The sequence below is a fragment of the Hemicordylus capensis genome, chromosome 2, assembly GCF_027244095.1.
Source record: "Hemicordylus capensis ecotype Gifberg chromosome 2, rHemCap1.1.pri, whole genome shotgun sequence".
NCBI lineage: Eukaryota > Metazoa > Chordata > Lepidosauria > Squamata > Cordylidae > Hemicordylus > Hemicordylus capensis.
The window spans coordinates 359,290,615-359,313,892 of NC_069658.1; the positions used below are offsets into that span (position 1 = coordinate 359,290,615).

The 23,278-nt window shown below is 43.3% G+C and overlaps 1 protein-coding gene across 3 annotated transcripts in view; it reads right to left on the minus strand.

Annotated features, from left to right (window-relative positions):
* PPP2R2B (protein phosphatase 2 regulatory subunit Bbeta) overlaps nt 1-23,278 on the minus strand; it is a 365,300-nt gene that overhangs the window by 28,001 nt on the left and 314,021 nt on the right. For all 3 annotated transcript variants that reach the window (XM_053294367.1, XM_053294368.1, XM_053294369.1), the window contains one exon: nt 14,455-14,632. In XM_053294367.1, coding sequence (XP_053150342.1) covers nt 14,455-14,632 — 178 coding nt within the window. The remainder of the gene's footprint in view (nt 1-14,454; nt 14,633-23,278) is intronic.

Genomic DNA, 23,278 nt, shown 5'->3' on the forward strand with positions numbered 1-23,278 from the left:
GGAAATAATTTTTAAAATTGGCACCATATAAAACAAATGATTTTCTTTTAAAAATAAAACAAACCCCCAACACAACACACATTATTTTCTTAAACAGGCCAACACATTGATCCTTCCTGTTTTCTCGTGCTGCTTGGGCCCAGGTCAGAGCTGAGATGGGGTCAGGGCATGTGATTTATGTATTTATTTTTCATATTTATATGCTGCCTGATAGATCTAGGTGGTTTACATTAGATTGAAATAAAACAGGGGGAAAACATTTACAGAATAGGTGGCATCTTAACGATGTTCCTATGATTTTTATTTCCCCCTCTAAAGGCAGCCAGAGATGGGGAAGTTCTTATTCCGACAGGGAGCGCATTCCAAAGTCACAAAGAAGGCCCAATTCCAAGTTGCCAAAACGTTTCTGCAGGCTTCTGGTTGAAATGGAGTTATACAACACAGAACTGTAACAACAACTCTCTGCCAGGACCCCTGAATCAGGAAGAGAGAACTTTTGATTACACCAGACAGGAGGCCTCCTCTCTAATAGCACCTCCCCATAGTCTCTGCTCCCTACCTCCAAAGAAATCTTTGCTGATTAAGAAGGTTCTTTATGCCCTTGCCTAGAAGATGCTTCTTGGGATCAGTATCATGCCTGTGTAATGAACGCACTACTTCCAGGAGCAGTGTGCAATGCCAGTGCAGCAAGTCCTGCCTAAACAGGAGCTGAGTAAAGTGGAGAGAGCAATCATTTGTGAACAGAGTAAAGTAAAGTGTGCCGTCAAGTCAATTTCGATTCCTGGCGCCCACAGAGCCCTGTAGTTTTCTTTTGGTAGAATACAGGAGGGGGTTATCATTGCCTCCTCCTGCACAGTATGAGATGATGCCTTTCAGCATCTTCCTGTATTGCTGCTGCCCGACATAGCAGCAGGGATTCGAACCGACAACCCTCTGCTTGTTAGTCAAGCATTTCCCCACTGCACCACTTAAGGTGAACAGAGACATACCAACAAAGACTTTCATTCCATGAATCTGCTACATTCAATCTACTACATTCAAAATACCTAACAAAGTATTTCATATCAGCCAATTCTTGCACAATTTGTATCTGTAAGTATGAGGAATGGCTTTTGTAGTCCACACCTCATCACATCACCTGCCCAGGTTCCTTGTTTCAAAATGAGAATCTCACCTCACTAAAAACCAAACCAACCAAACAAGTCATTGCACCATGTTTTCTGTTAAGTCTGGACAATGAATGTCTTGCTCAATTCTTTGGTTATTGTCACACTCCTCCGTTATCCAAGCATTTTTTCTTTTGTTCATCTATAGCCATTTTCCACAGAAAAATCACTAATTAATTCATGTCTTGTTTAGGAGGATGGGAGGAAGATAGCCCATGACCTTGTACAGTCCTAGTTACTGCACAACTCCACAGAGAGATACATTTCCCACCGAACCCCCCCTGCTTTTTCATATACTCACCTCAAAAGTGACTGTCTTTGATCATATATAGATTAAAAAGTAATCTACAATTCTGGGAGGATAACGTACATATGAACACTACATATGGAAAGAGAAGAACATACTCAATGGGCTTATTCAGATGATGGGCCCCACTCACTATGTCATATGGCACATGAGCACACTTGTTTCACCCCTCCCTTTTAAATTGGATGTGTGGGGAGCTGCTTAGCCACACATGATTCTGAACCTGCCGGACTGTATTCTGGGAGGGAGCACATGAGCTCACATTCTGCATCACATGGTGGGCAGGACTGATAAAGCAAATTGTCCAAACCAGTCCAATGAGAGACTGAGAGGAAACAAAAGCAAAACCATCATAACATGCTGCATTGGAAAGGATATCATGACATTCAACATTTTATCAAAATTTTATCTGCCGAGGAGCCAAAAACACCTCTTTTCAAGAGAGACTTGTGGCACAGTTAAGACTGTGGCTGGAACTATGTTATGATCATTTTAAGATTCCTTTACAAAAACCACTCAGAACAAAAACAGACTATTATATCCAGGATGCAATGTGATGTTTCCAGACCACATTATTTCCAAGCAAAACAAATACACCAGAACAGGAAGGCTGGCTGGGATTTTTTTTTTTAAAGAGTCTCAGGGGGGTATCCATGCCAATTAAATTTCAGTCTGTGCTGCTTTATTGATTTTAGTACAAGACAAGCCAACAGTTAAAGTCATAGCATACTAAGAGAAAATTCTACCTTTTGCAACATTATCTGTTTACCTGCAGATTGCACCTGCTTATACTAAGATAGTGGGGATACTTGCTTTGCTCCAAGAAGAAAGAGTCACAATTTTTGTCTTGGAACAAAATGAAACAATTCAAAGAAATGGTCAAAGCATCACGTTAGAAATAATTTCTCTAAATGTTGGTTCAAAATGATCATATATGAAACCATTCTAAGATTTAAAGGTAAAGGTAAAGTGTGCCGTCGAGTCGGTGTTGACTCCTGGCGACCACAGAGCCCTGTGGTTGTCTTTGGTAGGGGTTTACCATTGCCTCCTCCCATGCAGTATGAGATGATGCCTTTCAGCATCTTCCTATATTGCTGCTGCCCGATATAGGTACCAGCGGGAATTCGAACCGGCAACCTCATGCTTGCTAGGCAAGTCATTTCCAGGTGTGCCATTTAGGGTGTGTTTATTGGTATTTTTAGTTGGCCTTATCATTCCAATCAAGAGCTCCTGTAAGGGCAGATGACTTGTGATAATTGACTCCCACGGTCAAACTCTGAGATGGTCTAAGACACTGGTGTCAAGCAGTTTTAGATTCCACATGACAAAAAACCCAGCATGGGGCAATTCTATTGGCTCTGAGAGGCTTTGGTATGGGGAAAGGCAGGAGAAGAGGAAGCATGGAGGCTTTCTCTGCCCCATATGGAAAACAAATTACAGTGGTCCCTCGACCTACGAACTACTTGACATCCGATGTTTTCGAGTTACGAGCGACAAAAAAGACCGGAAGTAGTTGCCTGTTTAGATTCAGCTTACTCAACCTACGAATTTTTAGATGCGGTTTCCTCGACTTACGAATGTTTCCAGACCTCCGTGGTGCGCTCTTCGACTTACGAAAATTTCGACCTCCGAACGTGTGTTCGGAACGGATTAATTACGTAAGTCGAGGGACCACTGTAAGTCCCTGCTGTTAACAGGAGTGAAGGGGAGGGTGAGGAACATTCCATTCTTGTAGGGATTATTGCGAAAGAGTGGCTGTGTGGAAAATACTTTCTTTAATGCAGTGTTATATAGTCGGGAAATTGAATAGTTGGATATGCCTCCATTCTAACATTCTCATGAACGAAAATTTTGTTCATGGAAGATAAGGGGTCCAGTTCACTGAGCATGTCGCTTGCATGAGACCAACTGTAAGGAAGAAGTGGGTTTACTCCAGATGATACTATCCAGGTCCTTGTAGTAAGAGCTGTGCTCCTTGTAGTAAGAGCTGCGCTCCCACCCTTTTAGGGCTCTGTTTTATTTCTGAAAAACACTGACACCATGAGTATGAGTAATTTAAAAACAGCAAAGCTTTTACACTATTAACAGCCAGCAGATATAGCCATAAGACCAGTTTGCACATTATGCCTCCTATGAAAGTCAGTGTAGCAGAAGATTTTGTTAAGGTAATGAGCTGCAAGCCAGAGAAAGCTCGACTGTTAAGGGGTACAGTTGCCCTCTCCACCCCCCCCCCCCGCTTGCAGGCTTCCCAGATGCACCTATTTGGCCACTGCATGATGCTGGACTGGATGGGCCTTGGCCTGATCCAGCAGGGCTTTTCTTACCTTACTCAAATCAACCACACCTCAGTCAGTAATTAACTGGATGGCTTTACACAAGCTATTTTGCCTCATCCTCCCTCCCTGACTCCCACCTCCACCTGTAATATGGAGATAACAATATACAGAATTTGAATCATTCTGAGATGGGTACATAAATATCAAGTGCTACATAAATATCAAGTATGGTTATGATGAGCTGGTGCAGTGTAGCCCCTGGTTCAAATCTCACCTCATCCATAAACTCAGTAGGTGAACTTAAACAAGCCACCATTTCTCGGCTCCCAGCTGCAAGGTCAGAATAAAACTACTGACCTACATTACAGTGTTACTTAAGGAGTACTGAGATATTATATGTGAAGTGCTCTGGAAACAATATACATAATACACAGTGCTGGTGATGACCATGCTTCAAATAACTTCCACAAGACAGAAATACTGTCTAACCAGCTTAGGAGGGCAAGCAAGCAGTGTACAGATTTCCCTTAGATCCTTTCTTGCCTTTAAATCCATACTGCCAGTCATTTTGTCAGTGGAATGGATGGCTTCCCATTAAATCACAAACTTAGAAATGAAGAAATATGGGCTCCCCCCACCATCCAGCCTATCAAGGAATGGTATAGGGATGTGCAAACAGGTTCAGTGTCGAACCTCCTCCCAGTTCGGTTCGCTATTGGACTGAACCCCCCTGGCCATTCAGGAGTTAAAAACATTTTTTAAACATAAAAACATTTACTTACTGCCACCCAGGGGCTTAGATTTGGCTGGGGGGGGGTCTCCAGAAGTTCCCCCTCCCACCCACCAGCCTCTATTTATGTACAAATTGCCTGGTTCTGGCAGTTCCAGGCCTGCCCTCCATTGTGGTGGTCATTATGGAGGCCGCTGTGCAAGCCCAATGGCCTCAGAGTGGCCGGGTCATGACTGCAGAAGAGAGAAATGCTCCCTTAAGAGAGACCCCTTTTTGGGTGATGCACCCATATCCTCTCACACAGAGGATACTCCTCTGCGGGCTGGGGGTCTCCTAGTAGTAGGTGATTAAATCATTACGGGCATAGAGAGATGGGTTTGTGACCTGCATATAGACTTCCCTGCCTGGTGCGAAGGTTGCGGACATCACATTGCATCTACACAGGCTGTTAGGCAGTGTTGGGGAGAAGTCCGCTGTTGTGCTTGTGGTGTACATCGGCACCAACAATGTTGGGAAATTTAGTCAGGAGGTACTGGAAGCCAAATTTAGGCTGCCAGTTACCACACTGAAATCCAGGACCCCCCCACCCCCCGGAAGTACCTCCTGCCGCCCTGTCCAGTCATTGGTAAGCAGAAGTAAGCAGAAGTACCCGGCGTGCATGCGCACATCAGGCACGTGAAAACGCATGTCGTGCTCACTCATGTGTACGTGCCTGATGTGTGCCAGATACTTCTGCTTACTTCCAGTCCAACGAGGGGGTAGGGCGGAAGGGAGGTATGCTGCCGCCCTGCCAGACCAGTTAATAATGGAGCGCCATGAGAAGAAAGCAGCAGGAGGGGTAAGTGCACCCTCCCCCACCCTTAAAGTCACCCCCCCCCATCGAACTGGTGGAATCTCCGGTCGTTCCAACCAGTTTGGAGGCCCATAAAGGACCTCCAAACCAGTTCCGTTCACATCCCTTCACCTTAGGTGATTTTGCTTGAAGTTCAGGGTTGCTAGATTTGGCTAATTTTTAGCTAAACTTTAGGTTACAGCCCATTTTACCCACAAGTATACCCCTTGGATCCTGGCAACCTCCCCCATCCCCAGGTGTCCATTTTAAAAGCTGCTCTGTGACCTTTTTGATTTTAAGCATCAGCAGACTGTTTCCATCTTGGTTGAATTGCAACTAATCCCTTAAAAAAAATTCAAATTCCCAGAAACCATTACAATACATTTGTTTTAAAAATCATTAAAAAGCTATATTTGGACTACTGCATACAGTTCTGGTCAATATATCTTTTGAAGGACATTATAGAACTTGAGAAGGTGCAGAAGAGGGCAACCAAGATGATCAGGAGCCTGGAGCACCTTCCTTATGAGGCGAGGCTACAGCATCTGGGGCTTTTTAGTTTGGAAAAGAGGCAACAGTGGGGACATATGATAGAGGTGTATAAAATTATGCATGGCGTAGAGAGAGTGGACAGAGATAAATTTTCCTCCCTCTCTCACAACACTAGAAACAGGAGTCATCCCATGAAACTGAAGGCTGGGAAATTTAGGACCGACAAAAGGTAGTACTTTTTCACACAGCACATAATTAATCTATGGAATTCTTTGCCATGGGATCTGGTGATGGTCACTAGCTTGGATGGCTTTAAAAGGGGCTTAGACAAATTCATGGAGTTCAGGTCTATCAATGGCTTTTAGTTTGGTGGCTACAGGCCATCTCCAGCCTCAGAGATAAGATGCCTCTCAATACCAGTTGCAGGAGAACAATAGCATGCCCTCACTTCTTGCCTGTGGGCTTCTCAGAAGTATCTGGTGGGCCACTGTGAGAAACAGGATGCTGGACTAGATAGGTCTTGGGCCTGATCCAGCAGGGCTGTTCTTATGTTCTTGTTAGAGGGAGCTTACCTATTCCTAGGTTCTCAGGACAGAGGATGGGTATTACTCTCTTGTAATTACTCCCAAAGCCATGTCTGGCCATTGTTCAATCAGAATGCTGAATTAGACAGATCCATGTTGTTTCACCACACATTTCTTTCTTTCCTTCCTGCACATACCCCCCACCAGTCGTGAATCGTAAGTGGTCATACAAACCAGTTCACTATATTCCTACTCTGTCAGCACACCTATTAGTTCTGGATTGTAAAAAGTTACAATGCCAGCTTGGCAAATCCTTGCACATAGCTGTTGGAGATTTGCACATATGGACAGGGAGGAGACCCTTTGCTAAGCAATATGAATGGGAGACTACAAGTGTGAGTACTGTTAAGATATTCCCCTTGGGGGATGGGGTCGCTCTGGGAAGAGCACCTGCATGTTTGCATGCAGAAGGTTCCAAGTTCTCTCCCTGTCAGCATCTCCAAGATAGGGCTGAGAGAGACTCCTGCCTGCAACTTTGGAGAAGCTGCTGCCAGTCTGTGTGGACCATACTGAGCCAGATGGACCAATGATCTGACTCGGTATAAGGCAGCTTCCTATGTACCTATGACAACATGTTCTCATACACTGACTGTCGAAAGACTGGCCATCAGACTGACAATTTAGTTGGGAAGGAACCTGCAAAAAGGAGTTATGCAAGAACAGCAGGTTTTGTGGCTTTTAATTAGAAACATAAAGCAGGTGTGTAGAACTTACGAACTGCCCAGCCAAATGCAGCCCCCCAGGAGCTTGAGGAATCTCTGGCTTTCATGGCCTGCCAAGCGTGGTCAAGTATCAGGCAAGCCACAATGCATCTCTGGTGAGCTGTGTCTGACCTGGTGGATTATATCTGTACAAGTGCATGAAGGGGAGGGGCATGCACCTAAACATTCTGGATGTGTACCTCGAGTTGCAACTGGCTGTACCCCTGTGGTGCATGTGCACTGCATGTTTGGAGACAGACAGACATACACACACACACACACACACACACACACACACACCCTTAAGCATCTGTGAACTTGCATCTCCTACCCTGCAGAAGCATAGGGACCACAATCCTAAACAAACCTAACCAAATCATAGTAATAGTAGAAATCATATCAAATAGTAGAAATCACATAATTTCTGTTTTAATCGTTAATTGATTTTAATGGTGTTTTAATGTAAACTGCCATGAGCCTTTTGGAAGGGCGGTATAATTTTTTTAAATAATAAATAAAAATAAATAAAATATCAGTAACACCAACAATACCATTATCTTTTTAACAGCAAGAAGTGGGAGGTTTGGGGAAAGACCCCATTACCTAAAATAGTAAAGGCACTGGCACATGTCCAGGGATTTCTTCTTTGGGCATGTGTCTAGCCCATTTACTCTTGCTGTTAAAAAGATAATGGTATTGTTGGTGTTACTGATATGATTATTACTATGATTTGTTGTTGAAACTGTTTAGCTTTGGTTGGTGTACACACTATATTCATTACAGGTTTTCCCTTCTACTAGGAAGAAACAAGTGGCAATTCTGCAACTGACCATTGTCCCTTCAGTCTCTGAAATTCAACTAGGCAGCTATACACTCAACCCACTGTAGCCAAGAAGCCCAGGATGGGATAGGGTTTGTCACTTGCTGACATGTTCCATCTATGACTCACTAACAGACCAGAAGGCCTCCTTCCTTTAGAATATGCCAGACTGATAAAAGATGGGCTGTTACAATGCTCAGCAAGCATTACATGTTGCAGAACTACCACAAGCCTTTGCTAAATGACAGAACCCACAGTTTCCGCATGCCCACAGCTTCAGATTGCTATAGGCCGCTCAATCTAGTTTTGAAGATCACATTATGAGACTAAAAAAAAGGCAGGATAATTATCAAGTATGGAGTAACACACTAATGCTACTCAATAAAGACCTGATTGTGTGAGTTGTACACATCATTGTCAGATCTCACATCTCTGATGTGAACCCCAACAACCCATTAGCAGAAGGATAAGATTTTTCGCAGTGGAAGTGATCTCTTTTCATGTTAAAGCCATACTAAGGAATGTCACTTTCAAGGGAGAGTTTACTTTCAGGAGAGTGCCAAGCAAAAGTCAAGCAATAAATGCAATGATAGTTACAACCAGTGTTCCCCCTCTAACAGGAATTCCCAGATGTTGTTGACTACAGCTCCCAGCATTCCCAGCTGCAATGGCCTTTGGCTGGGGATTCTGGGAGTTGTAGTCAACATCTGGGAATCTCTGTTAGAGATAACACTGGTTACAACTCACGGAAGCATATTGATTCCTTTGAGTCAGTGTTGTATTTATATGCCCAATCTCTTATATGCTCATAATCTCTTTACAGGAGAACCTCATTACTTGTGGGGGTTCTGTTCCTTGCCTACTGCCACAAGTAATGGAACCACGACTAATGATACTCTAGGGCTGAGAGGAAAGAGGGGGTAGGTTCCAGGCTAGATGGGGAAAATTTTTAACTACCAAAACGGCCCCAAAATGGCACAGAACTTACAGTGGCATGCTCTGCGGGTCCCCAATGTGCCCAGGAATGTCCTCCAAAGAGCAGAATGCCCCCCCCCAAACCGTGAAAAATCATGGAGGAAAGTCCGTGTTTTTGTTAAATGAGCAACAAAATGGGTCCTCCAGACTCGTCCTGAGACACAAAATGGTGAGCAGAAGTTACCTCCAAGGTCACTTCTGGCCCTCTAGGAACCACAGATACATGGGTTTTAACCCCTTTGTATCTATGGATACTGAAAAAGGGTGTTTATGAGACACCCTACTGATATGCAGAATCACGAATAGCGGTTGTGCGAATAACAAGTTCTCCTGTATAGTATTGCTGGGTATTTCTTATTTTGCTTGGTATAGCCCAGGGCTGAACAACTTTGGCCCTCCAGCTGTTTTTGAACTACAACTCCCAGAATCCTCAGCCACAGTGCCAGTAGTCAGAGATTATGGGAGCTGTAGGTCAACATCTGCTGGAGGGCCAAAGTTGTACAGTCCTGGTGTAGCCAAAGTCTGAACTTTGGTGACTACCATGTAAAATATTGTACCACAGCAGCTTGAGAGAGAAACGGGAAGTGTGTGAGCCAAAGCTTCAGGTTTGAGAAATGCACATGTGCAATGTACTGTTAATGTCATCCAGCTTAAGCCAACACTGCAGGTGTGCTAACTGTGCTAACACTGCAGTTACAAAAAGTACGTTGTGGAAGCTACATCACATCACTGCAGGCTTCAGTCATGTGCTTCAAACAGAAGGGCACCATCTGCTGACCTCTGAGATTACATGGTAAAATGTCCGTGTCCTGAAGCTATCACATGATTCACTGCATACTGACATTCCTTCTACTCCTATTTCAAGGAACTTTCAGGGACCTGTGAATTAGACATTGCAATGCAGTTATTTTCTGGCTGTCTTACAGGTCTTCATTTCCATTTTTTATCTTGATAGCACTTCCTGGCAACTATCATTTTTATTCCTCCAGCCTCTCTTTGCTCCAACTACCACATTATGTTCTCCCCAGCCTGGTCATACTCTGTCTGCTGAGAAGAGATGCTGAGAGTTATGCTATACCAACTGCTGGGTAAACTAGGGAAACTCTCACTCCTTTAGAGATGTGCAAGAAATTCTCATGAATAGACAAATTCTCATGAATAGACAAATTGAATTCAAATTGATTTGATTTGGAACCACTGAACAGAGTGGAGATTCGTTCAAATCGATTCAAATGAATCTCCATTCTGCCCAATGGTTCCAAATTGAATCAATTTGAATTTGAATTGATTCATGCAAATTTCATGTACATCCCTACACCCTTTTGCCTAGGAAAGGAGAATTAAAAATATTCACTTCTGACTAGGTGAACACATATGAACACTTTCAGTACCCATGTGTACTGAGGGTTCTGTTTGTCTTCAGTGAAGAAGATATAGACAGGAAACTACATCTGTTTCTTTATTCGAAAGCAGCATTGCCTGAGAACAGTATGTGGTATTCTAGCGATAGTTTGGGCATCACTTGTTATAAGTGAATATTGCAATTGGTCTTATTATTATTCCTGTTGTGGCTTTATAAAGGTGACTGGCATGGTCTCATTTGCATACCTGTTTCTGGCAGCCTGTCACACATCTGTAACACATAATGAAAACCACCTATTAATATTTCTTCTCCACATGCTCCCTGAAGACACCTGTCTTAAATTATACCTTGCCATTCCCTCAAATGATGGTCTTGTGAGCAAAATCCAGCAGCTTGTCAACCAAGATGGAAAGCAGCACACTTTGTAATAATGACCAGCTGAGCTGAGCTGCATCCAGATTTCTGACCATAGTAACTAGAGATCCCAACGCAGTCAGCAGAAAGGCCAAGCAGGAACCAAGAATTTAGCTGCGGTGGGAACATTTGAAAAGCAGAACCACTTAAAAAGACAAATGATTAAAAGTCCCCTCCCCACTACCCACGGAAAGGCCTGTAGCAATCATGTTTCATTTGTTTTTAGTTCTGATTTTTCATGTAAATATAAATATAGGAACATAGGAAGCTGCCATATACTGAGTCAGACCATAGGTCCATCTCGCTCAGTATTGTCTACACAGACTGGCAACGGCTTCGCCAAGGTTGCAGGCAGGAATCTCTCTCAGCCCTATCTTGGAGATGCCAGAGAAGGAACTTGGAACCTAGATGCTCTTCCCAGAGCGGCTCCATCCCCTAAGGGGAATATATTACAGCGCTCACACTTCTAGTCTCCCTTTCGTATGCAACCAGGGCGGATCCTGCTTAGCTTAAGGGGACAAGTCATGCTTGCTACCACAAGACCAGCTCTCTTCCCAACATCTATATACTAGATGCTTAACTGGAAGGTACTGACTGTTAAATGCCTGCACATACATCCATACCCCTCCCAATCAACAAACGATGGCAGAATGTTCTCTCTCGTACTACCTGTTGTCCACTCATCTTTGTCTCGCTCCTGTTCAATTTGAATCTTCAACCCCACTTTCCCCCTTCCTCCTCCCTAGATTCCACTACTCTAAGTCCTAACCCCTCAGCCCCACCTCTCCCTCTCCCTCCGCCCATCCTGTTTTTTCCTCTTTCCAGAAGCATGTGTCGTCTAGGGGTGTGCATGGAACTGGATTTTGTGGTTCGGTCGGAGTTCAAACTGAATTGGAACCGAACTGCTGGTCCGTAAACCAGTTCGGTTTAATCAACTGGCATTTTGGTTCATTCAATCGAACTGGGTCAAACCGATTTGACGGGCTACGCTTGTAAATGGGAATCTGGTGAGGATTCCCTTTTACAAGCAAAGGGGAATCCTGCCTTTAAAAGGCTTCTAAGGGTAGCCATAGGGCACCTTACCGCCACAGGCAGCGGCTCCTCTAAACCCCAACTCGCCCCATATCAGCGCAGCCTGCATAGCGGCAGTGTGGTTGCAGCCTCTGCGCATGTGTGGAGGCCATTTGTGTGACTGCTCATGCATGGAGGTCGAAACCATGACGCTAATGTGGGGAGCGCTGGGGTTTAGATGAGCCAGTAGTACTGGTAATGTGCTCTCTGGCCAGCCTTTTAAAAGCAGGACTCCCCTTTGCTTGTAAGCATAGCCCATCAAACCAGTACCAAACTGGTACTTAATGGACTGGGACCGTTTTGGTTAAAACTCGGACTGGCCACTTTTTTTGAGGCCGGTTCCGTTCAAGTTCGAGCTGGTTGAGCCGAGCTGGTTCAAATCAAATCTAGTTCAATTCAAACCAGTTCTACACATACCTAGTGTTGTCAAAGTGGCATTCAGACAATCATGTAAACCAGAGATCCTCAACATTGGGCCCCCAGATGTTAGTGGACTTCAACTCCCATAATCCCAAGCCCCAGTGGCCTCTGGTTGGGGATTATGGGAGTTGAAGTCCAATAACATCTGGGGGCCCAACGCTGAGGATCCCTGATGTAAACCACAGTTTAGATTATAGTGGGGAAGTGGAATTTTAAGAGCCATGGGAGCCTCAGGCCTGTGTGTGCTCCCCCTCTCTCCTCCTCCTCCTCAACATGACATAGAGGATAAAAAACATTTTCTTTCAGGTCAAGTCTAATCTGCAGTTTTGTGATGCTGGCTAACAACAGTTTGTTAACAAACTGCTGAGTTCATACCAAACATGCAATTTATTATTTATTTGATTGATTTCTATACCGCCCTTCCAAAAATGGCTCAGGGCGGTTTACATTAAAACAAACTAAAATCAATTAACTATTAAAATAAAAAACTGTAAAACAACATAAATAACCAGCACTTTGTATTTTGTCCAGAAACATAATGGCAGCCAGTAAAACTGTTACAAAACAGGCATAATATGGTCTCTCCGGGTTACCCCAGAGACCAATCTGGCTGCTGCATTTTGAACTAACTGAAGTTTCCAAACTATGTACAAAGGCAGCCCCATGGAGAGCGCATTGCAATAGTCAAGCCTGGAGGTTACCAGCTAATGCACCACTGTTTTGAGGTTGTCCTCTTCAAGGAACAGATGCAGCTGTCGATTCAGCCGAAGCTGATAGAAAGCACTCCTAGCCATAGCCTCCACCTGAGAAACCAGGATGAGACCTGGGTCCAGGAGCACTCCCAAGCTGCGTACCTGCTCCTTCTGGGGCACTGTAACCCCATCCAGCGCAGGAAGGTCTAACTCATCCCTCAGATTCTGAGCCCCTACAATGAGGACCTCCGTCTTGCTTGGATTCAGTTTCAATTTGTTATCCCTTACCCAGCCTATCACTGCCTGTAGGCAGGCATTTAGAGAATGAATGCCATTTCCTGATGATAAAGATGAAAAGGAGAAGTAGATTTGGGTGTCATCAGCATACTGATAACACCCAGCACCAAATCTCCTGATGACCTCACCCAGCGGTTCCACGTAGATATTAAAAAGCATTGGTGACAGAATGGAGTCTTGATGGACTCCATATAACAGCTCCCATTGTGAGGAGTGACTGTCACCAAGCTCCACCATCTGGAATCTGCCTGAGAGATAGGAGCGGAACCACTGCAAAGCAGTGCCTCCTATCCCCAACTCCCCCAGGTGATCCAGAAGGATACCATGGCAGATGGTATTGAACGCTGCCGAGAGATCCAAAAGAACCAGCACAGTCACACTCCCTCTGTTGATTCTCCGGTAAAGGCCATCCATCAGCCTGACTAAGGCTGTCTCAACCCCATAGCAATTAACATTTCTTGAAGAGAAAGTAAAACTTCTTTCTCACACACAGAGGAAGAAAAGAGGGGAGGAGAGTACACAAGCCCAAGATTTGCCGCGGCTCATACACGATCTTCTAAACCATGGTTTAAGGAATTGTCTGAGCAGCTGCAGAGACAGGGGAGTAAACCCCCAGTAACAATTGCACTAGAGAAGAAAACACTTTCTCACTCCCCACCCACCCTGCACACACATCCACTCACACTTTTGCTTGAGACTCACCAGCCATACTAGGAATTGCTACACAGAGGCAATCCAAAGACAATTTCATATTGTGAGTATTTAGCCCTTTGTACAAAACACCAGTTGCATGGCGAATGAATGCTCCAGATCTCTGCATACATTTGCTCATCTAGTGGAATACTGCACTCATCTCCCAGCTTCTACACCTTTTCTCCTTGTGCATCTTATTGAAAGAGTTGAAATGCAAAGACAATAAACTTGTGACAACCTCAATAGAGATTACACAGAGAATCACCTAAAAATGCTGCACTTCCTCAGGCTCTTCCTACATTGCTTAATACAGCCTTCTTATGGAACAAACACGCCCGGCACAAGAGAACACCTGACCAGTGTTACATAATATTCTGAAGAATCATGACAATGCACTGGGATTTGTATAAGGGCCTAAGACTTTGCCTCACTGTTGAGTAAACATTTTTTTCCACAAGATAAGGGAGGGGACTGAGTACAAACATAAAATGCACTTTATAAACACAAAAAACCAACCATGTAAGAGATGCAAACTTGAAGTTCAAGCAAGCTGCTTCTTCGCAAAATGGGGCTCTTCTGATTGGATGATAACTTCAGGCAGATTTATGAAGCAAAGGATACTAAAACTTTGATTGGTTATTTCAAAGTTCCATAAGTTTATCCTCAAGTCATCTGCTGACATGTAGGTTTCATAGTCACTGTTCACAGATATGGAGTTGATGTGATATGTGTGTGCATTTGCAAAAACCCTTCTGGGAGTTGCCTCCACCATTAAATCCATGGGCTTTAGCACGGGTACCTGGCAAGACAAGAAAGAAAAGAAATCAGCCAGAAGAAATACATTATTCTGCACTCAAATAAAGCATCACACTTTGGACCACTGCGTTACCATCTGCCTCTGTGCAGAACTTACAACTCTCAGTTTCTTATGGATCATATGTAAGGGGGTGCTATTTGGTCTAAGTTAAATGGTTAAGGGATCTTAGTGCAGTTTTCACTGACATCTATTATTTAATCACCATTATTTGGGCATAACACAACATTTCAAAGACCCTTTGAAATTTTGCATCAGGTCATAAGTGCTAAGGAACAAACAGAAACTCACCAGGCAAAAACCACAGTCATGCACCTTTGTTCCTAGTTACCATGCACTTTGTTCAGTTTAGCTGAGCTCCCTTCTATACCTTACATGCCAGCGTGGTGTGGGGAGCCAGCATAGTATAGTGGTTAGAGTGCTGGACTATGACTGGGGAGACCCGAGTTCAAATCCCCATTCAGCCATGATACTTGCTGGGTGACTCTGGGCCAGTCACTTAACTCTCAGCCTAACCTACTTCACAGGGTTGTTGTGAGGAGAAACCTAACTCTGGGCACCTTGGAGGAAGAGTGGGATATAAATGTTAATAAATAAATAAAAATACATGCAAACACATATTAATGCCACACCAATAAGGCAAATAAGCTTTGGGAGGAAGCTTAACCTCAGTACTGAGTATCATTTCTCTGCAGCAAGTTGTCCCCTACAAATAATTTCTTCCTGGTGCTTGAAAATGTGTGTTTACTCATGTTTGAAATCCCACAAGTGAAAAGCCACTGGGAGGGTGGGTACCTTTGAGCACAGAAATAGCAAGTGAGCAAAGCGTTAAGCACCCCCCTCCCCCTGCTGTATCTCTACTCAAAACAACCCCCTCCCAAAGTTGTTTTTCACAAACAAGAAACAAACAGTGTCAGGACTGTGTTACATGCATTTCTCCATAATATATAGCTAACCCCGTTGTCCAGTGAAGAGATGCCATACAACATAAAATACATAAAACAAAAAGGGAAGAGAAGGTGACATAAAACAAGAAATAATATTGTAGTGTACATGTGGCATGACAAGAAGGATTTTATATTATAATGATAAAATAAAAGCTGAATAGCAGGAAACCTGGAAGTTCGCTTTAAGCATAGTCATGGTCACCTATACATAAGCATTTTCTTTTGACTGAGTCAGGCCATTGGATCATCTGGCTCAATGCTCTGTACTCTGACAGCAGCTCAGGCAGAAGTCCCACTCCTGAGATCCTTTAACCAGAGATACGAGGCTTGGGCACAGATTACACTATCTCAGGACCACATCCACCACCTCAGTTCTAAGGAAGTTAGCGAACCTTAACCCTGTACTTATGACATATCCAGGGTGAATGAATGCACACGGAACTGGGAAGAAAACATGGCAGCAGGCCACAACCCCTGATCCTCACACATTCACTTGAATGTCTGCATGGAGTACAGGCCTATATGACTGTATGTATTTAGGGTTCCAGTTCACGTGACTGGAAAACCTCAAAAAGCAGCCTCCCAATCACAGAGCACAGAGCAAAAGCCCTATTTTTGTACTGATGTTTGCATGTTGGCTCCTTGCCAACATACAAGTGAATACATGTACATCTCACCTCTATGTCATGTGAATAGTGCTCTTAGCTTTTCTATTTTAGCTCCATTCATGAGCAGAGATATGTTTATGGGTGACCTCTTGATTTTCAAATTGCTATTAAACTCAAGCAAATTATTACTGCAAAGCAGAAATCCTTTGAAAGAGAAAGAAAAGGCTGCAGATCCTTTCACAAACAGTTGAAGTAACCCTGGATCTCCATCATAATCTGTTATTCAAAGGATATTATTCTAAAGTTAGTATAGATTCAATCCCCTGCCAACAACATTCACCACCACCCATCTCATTAAGTAAAAGAACTGGAATGGCTGAAAAGGAGGAAAAGAATGGGGGCATGATGATGACTGGATGGACAGAAATGTCACAACGCTAAAATCCATCAATACTTCTTTTCCTATTATGCTTATTAATATGATCCATTATGGTCAATGCTAGCAGACATGAACAGCAGCATAAGTGATACCTTCAACTCTATAACACCATAAGGCAATAATATAGCACAAAGATGTCAGCTGATGGTGACCAATACCAGTAAAGTATTTCCTCCAGCAACTTCATTACTGTGCATTATTATCTGTATGCTGCCTAGGGAGATTTCCCATGGCTGTGGAAGTGGAGACGGGTGTATGACAGCCAGGATCAAGTAGCACTAGAACACAAGAACTGCCAGCTCAGAGTCTGAGATTAATGTGATGAGCCTGCTTTCTAATTCGGCCTGACATATTCAATGATGCATCGTTTGCTGTTGAAGGACTTGGCGCAGCCATCTGGGGACACGGCCTAGCATTTTGCCCAGAGACTGTGGGGAGCAGGCAAGTCATTCAGACTGTCAGAAACATGATGGTTTTCAAAAGGTAAAGGGCTCAATGGTCATACTAGATTTCTCTAGAGAACAAGAAACAAAATTAAAGATTCTACCTTAAGATTTCACTTAGTCCTGTAGAGATATGTAAGAATGGCACATCCTAAGTGGTTACCCACCTGTTCTGCCCAAATGTTTGCTCAAAACCAGAGTCTGCAAGAATTAGTGAGAGGCAATCAATGGGTAGGGTGAAAAGCTGGCATAAGGTAGCAGTCATGGTGCCAAATGAGCCAGTCCACCTCTACTTTTTACATCGGAGATAGGTGAATAGGCAATCTTTGTGTGCTAAAAGCATGGCCTGTGTTGACTCTGCATACAAATATTCAGAATTCTTCGAGGAAGGCCAAATGTGAGGAGAAAATCCAAATGTTCTCATAAGAATAGATCATGCAGGTTTACTCCATACTAGCAATGAGAACCATGGATAAAAAAAAAACTGTTGGCCAAGTGCATGGGGGGAGATTGTCACAGACGATGTTGTCAGAGCACTGCTGGACACAGAAAAAATGTGTAGCAAGCAGGCAGGGGCATAACTATACTAGGGCAAGGGGAGACAGTTGTCTGGGGACCCACTGCCTTCGAGGGCCCCCAGAGGCAAGTCACATGACTGACTCCCCCAGCTGCGCACCCGCCCAGGCCTTCCTTCAGTTGTATTCATCCTCCAAAACTGATGTGAGACCTGGAGCTACCAGATCGTCCACAATTTACAAAACTTTTTAAAAAATAATTTAGGGTGATGTTCTATTGTGGCGCATATGTATATATGCTTTTTGTTACCACAATTCAGTCGCATTTAGGATTTCTTTACTTCATGAGCTGAGCTTCAGTGAGGGGGGCCCATTTTAAAATCTTGTCTCTGGGCCCACTCCAACCTTGCTACGCCCCTGCAAGCAGGAAATGTCTAGCAAGCCGGCTGACATATGCAGAATCCTTATCCAAATGTCTGGCACAGGAAATGTTTCATTTGTTGGAGCTGGTAATATCTGATGTGTACCATGCTCCAGCTGTGGTTGCAAGGTATGCTGAAATATCTTCGTTCTTTATAAAAAGTACTTACAAAGGTTTGGTCACACTCTAGCATCAAGAAATGATGCCGAAAGTGGAAAAGAGCAGATGAAGAGAGGGCTACACAAGTTGGCTGTGAGTCCAGTTTGGTTCGAACCTGGAGCAGATTTGAATGGACCAGTCTGGTTGGGTTCGGCCATCAAACCAAGATGAACTGGCTCACGGGCCAGCTCGGGGGGGGGGGGGGGTTTACAATTGTAAAATTCCCCTCTACAGGTAAAAGGCATTCCCTAGAATAAATGCGGGAAGGTAGTTTTTACCTTTAAAATTCAGGTGCCAGGGCGGAAGCAGAGATATCAGAGGCGGCAGCAGAGGCTGCTCCAACCCCCTGCCAGCCTCCCAAATGACAGCTGTGGCCCAATTTGGGCCTCTATGCATGCACAGAGGCCATTTTTGTGACCTCCATGCATGTGCAGATGCCATTTGCGTCACCATGCAGATCACGTGGTGATGCAAATGGCCTCTGCACATGTGTAGGGGTCATGAAAATGGCCTCCATGCATGTGCAGAGTCCTAAACCGAGCCACAGCCATTTGGGAGACTGACAGGGGTGTGTGTTGGATGAGTCCCCCACTGCCGCTTCCAATGTCTCCGCCTCACCTGAATTTATGCAAGTATGGACACTCTCATTTTCCAGGGGTTCTCCCATCGTGGTTTCAACTATTTGTGGTTGGGCAATATATACTCTGTTTTCATTATCGCGAGAGTAAATTTTGCCCATTCACAGTTCCTATGTGCGTGTTACAGATCTTCAATGTTCACTTCATTTTGGAACCATTAGTCATTTACTGTGACATTTTCAATTACTCTTTTGCAGATAAAATATCACCTATTTGGTCCGAACTGGATTCCACGGATACTACAGAGTCTACTGTGGAGGTGTCCAGCAACTCCTCTTATAGGTTTAGATTGGATAACTTTCTGTTTGTGACTCCTGAGGATATGGACAAACTGCTTTGGACTGTGCGTCCTACAACTTGTTCCCTTGACCTTTGCCCAATTTGGCTTATTTTATCTGGTAATCATATTATCAGAGAGGGTCTGGTAAATATTATAAATGCTTCCCTGAGGGAGGGCAGGATGCCTCCTTGTCTTACAGAGACTATTATTAGACCTTATTTGAAGAAACCTGCATTGGATCCCTCAGAGTTAGCTCATTACAGACCCGTTTCCAAACTTCCATGATTGTGCAAGGTGATTGAGTGGGTGGTGATCTCTCAGCTCCAGACTGTTTTGGATGATGCAGAGTATCTAGACCCATTTCAAATCAGCTTTCAAGTGGGCTAGGGGGTTGATACTGCCTTGGTCGGCCTGATGGATGATCTCCAATTGGGTACTGACAGAAGGAATGCCACTCTGCTGATCTTTTTGGATCTCTCGGTGACTTTCAATACCATCAACCATGGTTACACTCTGGGATTGGGTGGCACTGTTTTTCAGTGTTTTCTTTCCTACCTGATAGACTCCAGATGGTGTTGCTTGGAGACTACTGCTTTGCAATGTGAGAACTAAAGTACAGAATTCCAAAAGGCTCTATACTGCCTCCAATGCCCTAAAGCATCTATGTGAAACCACCGAGAGAGATAATCAGGAGATCTGGTGTTATCAATATGATGATGACACTCAAATCTATTTCTCCATATCAGCCTCATCAGGAAATGACATCATTCCTAAATTACTGCCTGGAGGCAGTCATGGGCTGGATGAGGGATAACAAACTGAAGTTGAATCCAAATAAGATAGTGGTACTGACTCTGGGGGGTCCTGACCTGAGAGATGGTTTAGATCTGCCTGTTCTGGATGGGGTTACACTCCTCCTGAAAGATCAGGTATGTCACTTGGGAGTGCTCCTGGATCCAAAACTCTCTCTGGTTTCTCAGGTTGAGGCAGTGGTCAGGAGTACTTTTTATCAGCTTTGGCTGATATGTCATCTATGCCCTACTCGGGATTGGGTGGCCTTCTCTGTGGCTGCCCCAGGGCTTTGGAGTATGCTCCCTGTCAAAATAAAAGTTTCTCCATCTCTGATTGCTTAAAAAAAAAAAAAACCTCCAAGAGACACCTATTTTCTCAGGCTTTTAACTGTAATTAATTTTAAACTATTTGTTTTTATCAAAAACAAAAACAAATTATGAAATTGTTTAAACTTTTTATTCTGTGTAATTTTTAAAATTGCTTTTACTCTGTTTTGTATTTGTTATTTTAAATTGTGTACACCACCTAGAGATATACATATCAGGTGGTATATAAGTATGATAGATAGATAGATAGATAGATAGATAGATAGATAGATAGATAGATAGATAGATAGATTCCCAGTTTCTGAAGGCAGCATGGAGCCATGTTGGGGCTTTCCCCCTTATTTTTCAGCAAGGGTTTTTGGTTGAGATCAGAGGTTTTCGAAGCCATTACTGAAGGAGTTAGAGGGTCCAAGGTACTCTGTTGTACTCTTATTTCTGGTTATTTTTGGTTATTTTTAGCACTTTTCATTGCACTGAGGAACTTAACCCTAAGACCCACACAGGCCAGGGTTTCTTAACCTTGGGCCCCCAGATGTTGTTGGACTACAACTCCCATCATTCCCAGACACAGCCTTTGTAGCTGAGGATGATGGGAGTTGTAGTCCAATGACATCTGGGGGCTCAAGGTTAAGAAACCCTGCCATAGGCTCGTTTCCATTATCACTTCCACCCTATCCTCCCGTTCAAACATGTCTTTTTTCCCTTAACATTTGAGGTGGTCTTCAGAGCCAGAATATTTTGTATTTGTTCAATGATGGTCAAAAGTAAAATGGTTGCTTATTGGATATCAATTAAAACATACTTAGCATACATCTCTTTTATCATTAGGTTTTGACTTAAAGCCACCCTTTTTACTAGTATTGTCATGACTATTTTAACCAATATAGACAGCTCCTTAAATACATTCCCAATTCAATTACAAAAGTAACCTGGGGGTGAGATCTAGTATTCTGTATACCCATTATTAAAGGGTAATTCAGTGTAACAAACCAAATCAAGAACCTACATAGGCTGTCAAATAAAATAAACCTACTAACAAATTATATTATGTTGTGTTTTCAGGAGCAAGGAAAATGCCAATCATATTTCATTTCTGAATATATTTCTTCATTTTTTTAATTTAATAAAGCACCATTTAAAGAAAATAATTCTTCTATGCAGATTGCATGTAGGTGTTCCCACATTTCCAATGTACGTGTAGCTTTCAGTCCTTTTCTTCTCATCTATTGTGGAGTTCCCCATCTCCAAATCAATAAAGCACGTATTCTTTCTTGAGCTACAAAATTAAAAATGTGGAGGGGTTTCTTTTGGTCATGGTTCAGTAGTGGATGTGCTTCAAAAACCAACAAGGGCAGCCTTCCTAGTTATCTTTGCACCTATAAGAATTGTACTTCTTCATCCAGCTATCTATCCTGAATTGAAATATTTCCAAAAAGCAGGATGGAGGAGAGGGGCTCAGTTAATCCGATCAGGATAACTGCTGTTTGTTTTATTGTGTTTGGACTATGTTACATCAGCCTCCGTTGGGGGGTGGTGGTTTATATAGATTTCCCAGTTTGAACAAAAGCTTACTCACACATGTTTTATCCTTGCACTTTAGGAGAACAGACTTACTTTCACCATCCAAAAAGCATCTTTTCAAAACACTGCAGCAGAGCACACTCAGTGGGTAGATAGGAAGGTGATCAGCCTGATACCTGGGCTGCTTTTATGAGAAGTAGCCTGCTTGTAAGGTTTCTGGTGTATCATCAGCAACATAATTTAGTTTCTGTGCTTAAGTTTTCCATTTGATATACTGTACAGTATTTCTTTGCTGTGTGTGTGGCATTGTGAGAAGAAACAAGAGTGTTGCTTGCCAAAACACAGTATTATAACTTTTAACACTAAGGGATTAAAATGCATTGTAAGAATGACAACACGAACAGCCCACTTGCAGAGAAGGCTAGGTTTGACAAAGCTGCTTCAAGCATCTCATTGTTCATGAGTTTAATCCTATGCACACTTTCCTAGGTGTAAGCCCCACTGAACACACAGCCGGACCTTTTTCAAAGTGCACATGCATAGGATTGCCCTGTAGCATTACCTACTTATATGAACTGTCACTCTCAGCTTGCATCCATATGTATTTTTAGACATAGAATAACACATGAAAGTGTACACATCTCAAACAATGCAGCAGTAGAAGCAGACATCAATCTGCATGCCACCAGATGTCATTGATCAAGCTCCTATTGAGCTTCATTTTGACCCCATTAACATTAGCAGAGCAAGTCCAATTTATTCCCGTGTAGCCATGAACCCCCTACTTAGCATGCCTACAAGGGAAGAAAATGGTTCAGGATATTCAGAAATAGCTGATGCCCTCTCTCTTGTCACATTCAACTGAATATGTTATTGTACCACAGTAAAATGTCACCACCAGCCTAGTAGACAGCCTAGCTGTTTGCTGTGAGATACTGAGTTCCAACTTCAGATGGAGCTGTTGATGCTGAATCTTCATTTTCTCTCCCTCTCCCTTTCTCCTGTTTCCAGAAGGCACATTGTGGGCTGTCAACAGTAGGAATAACTGGCCGGTACTGCCTGGGGATTAATATTTTGCAGACAGAATATTCATCAAGGACTATTATCATGGCAGGCTTACAATTTCACGCTTTCTGTGTCTCTGCCTTATTGGGCTATTCCTATGAATTGAGAGGAGACACCTTCCTGCATAAAGATAAACTCGCAATCTAATTACCACTGCCTGGATTCCTTAGGCATTCTCCTTGCTTCTAAATTCATTCTAATGCTATTTCTTCTGTCATTTGTTGCTTATAGTTTTCCTGTGTAAGACTCTCACATTAGAATTGCTATGTCATCAAAGTACATAGCAAATCTGTGATGCACTTGTTTAGGCTATTGTAGATTTGTCTGTTTGGTCCTTTCCACTTGTCACCCAACCAGGAGGGAAGAACCCATGTGACTGGCCTCTTACACAACGCTTCTGAGCCTACATGACTGCTATCAGTCATCCTGGGACAGGTAGCTTAATGGGAGAATGCATCCTTTGCATGCAGAATTTCC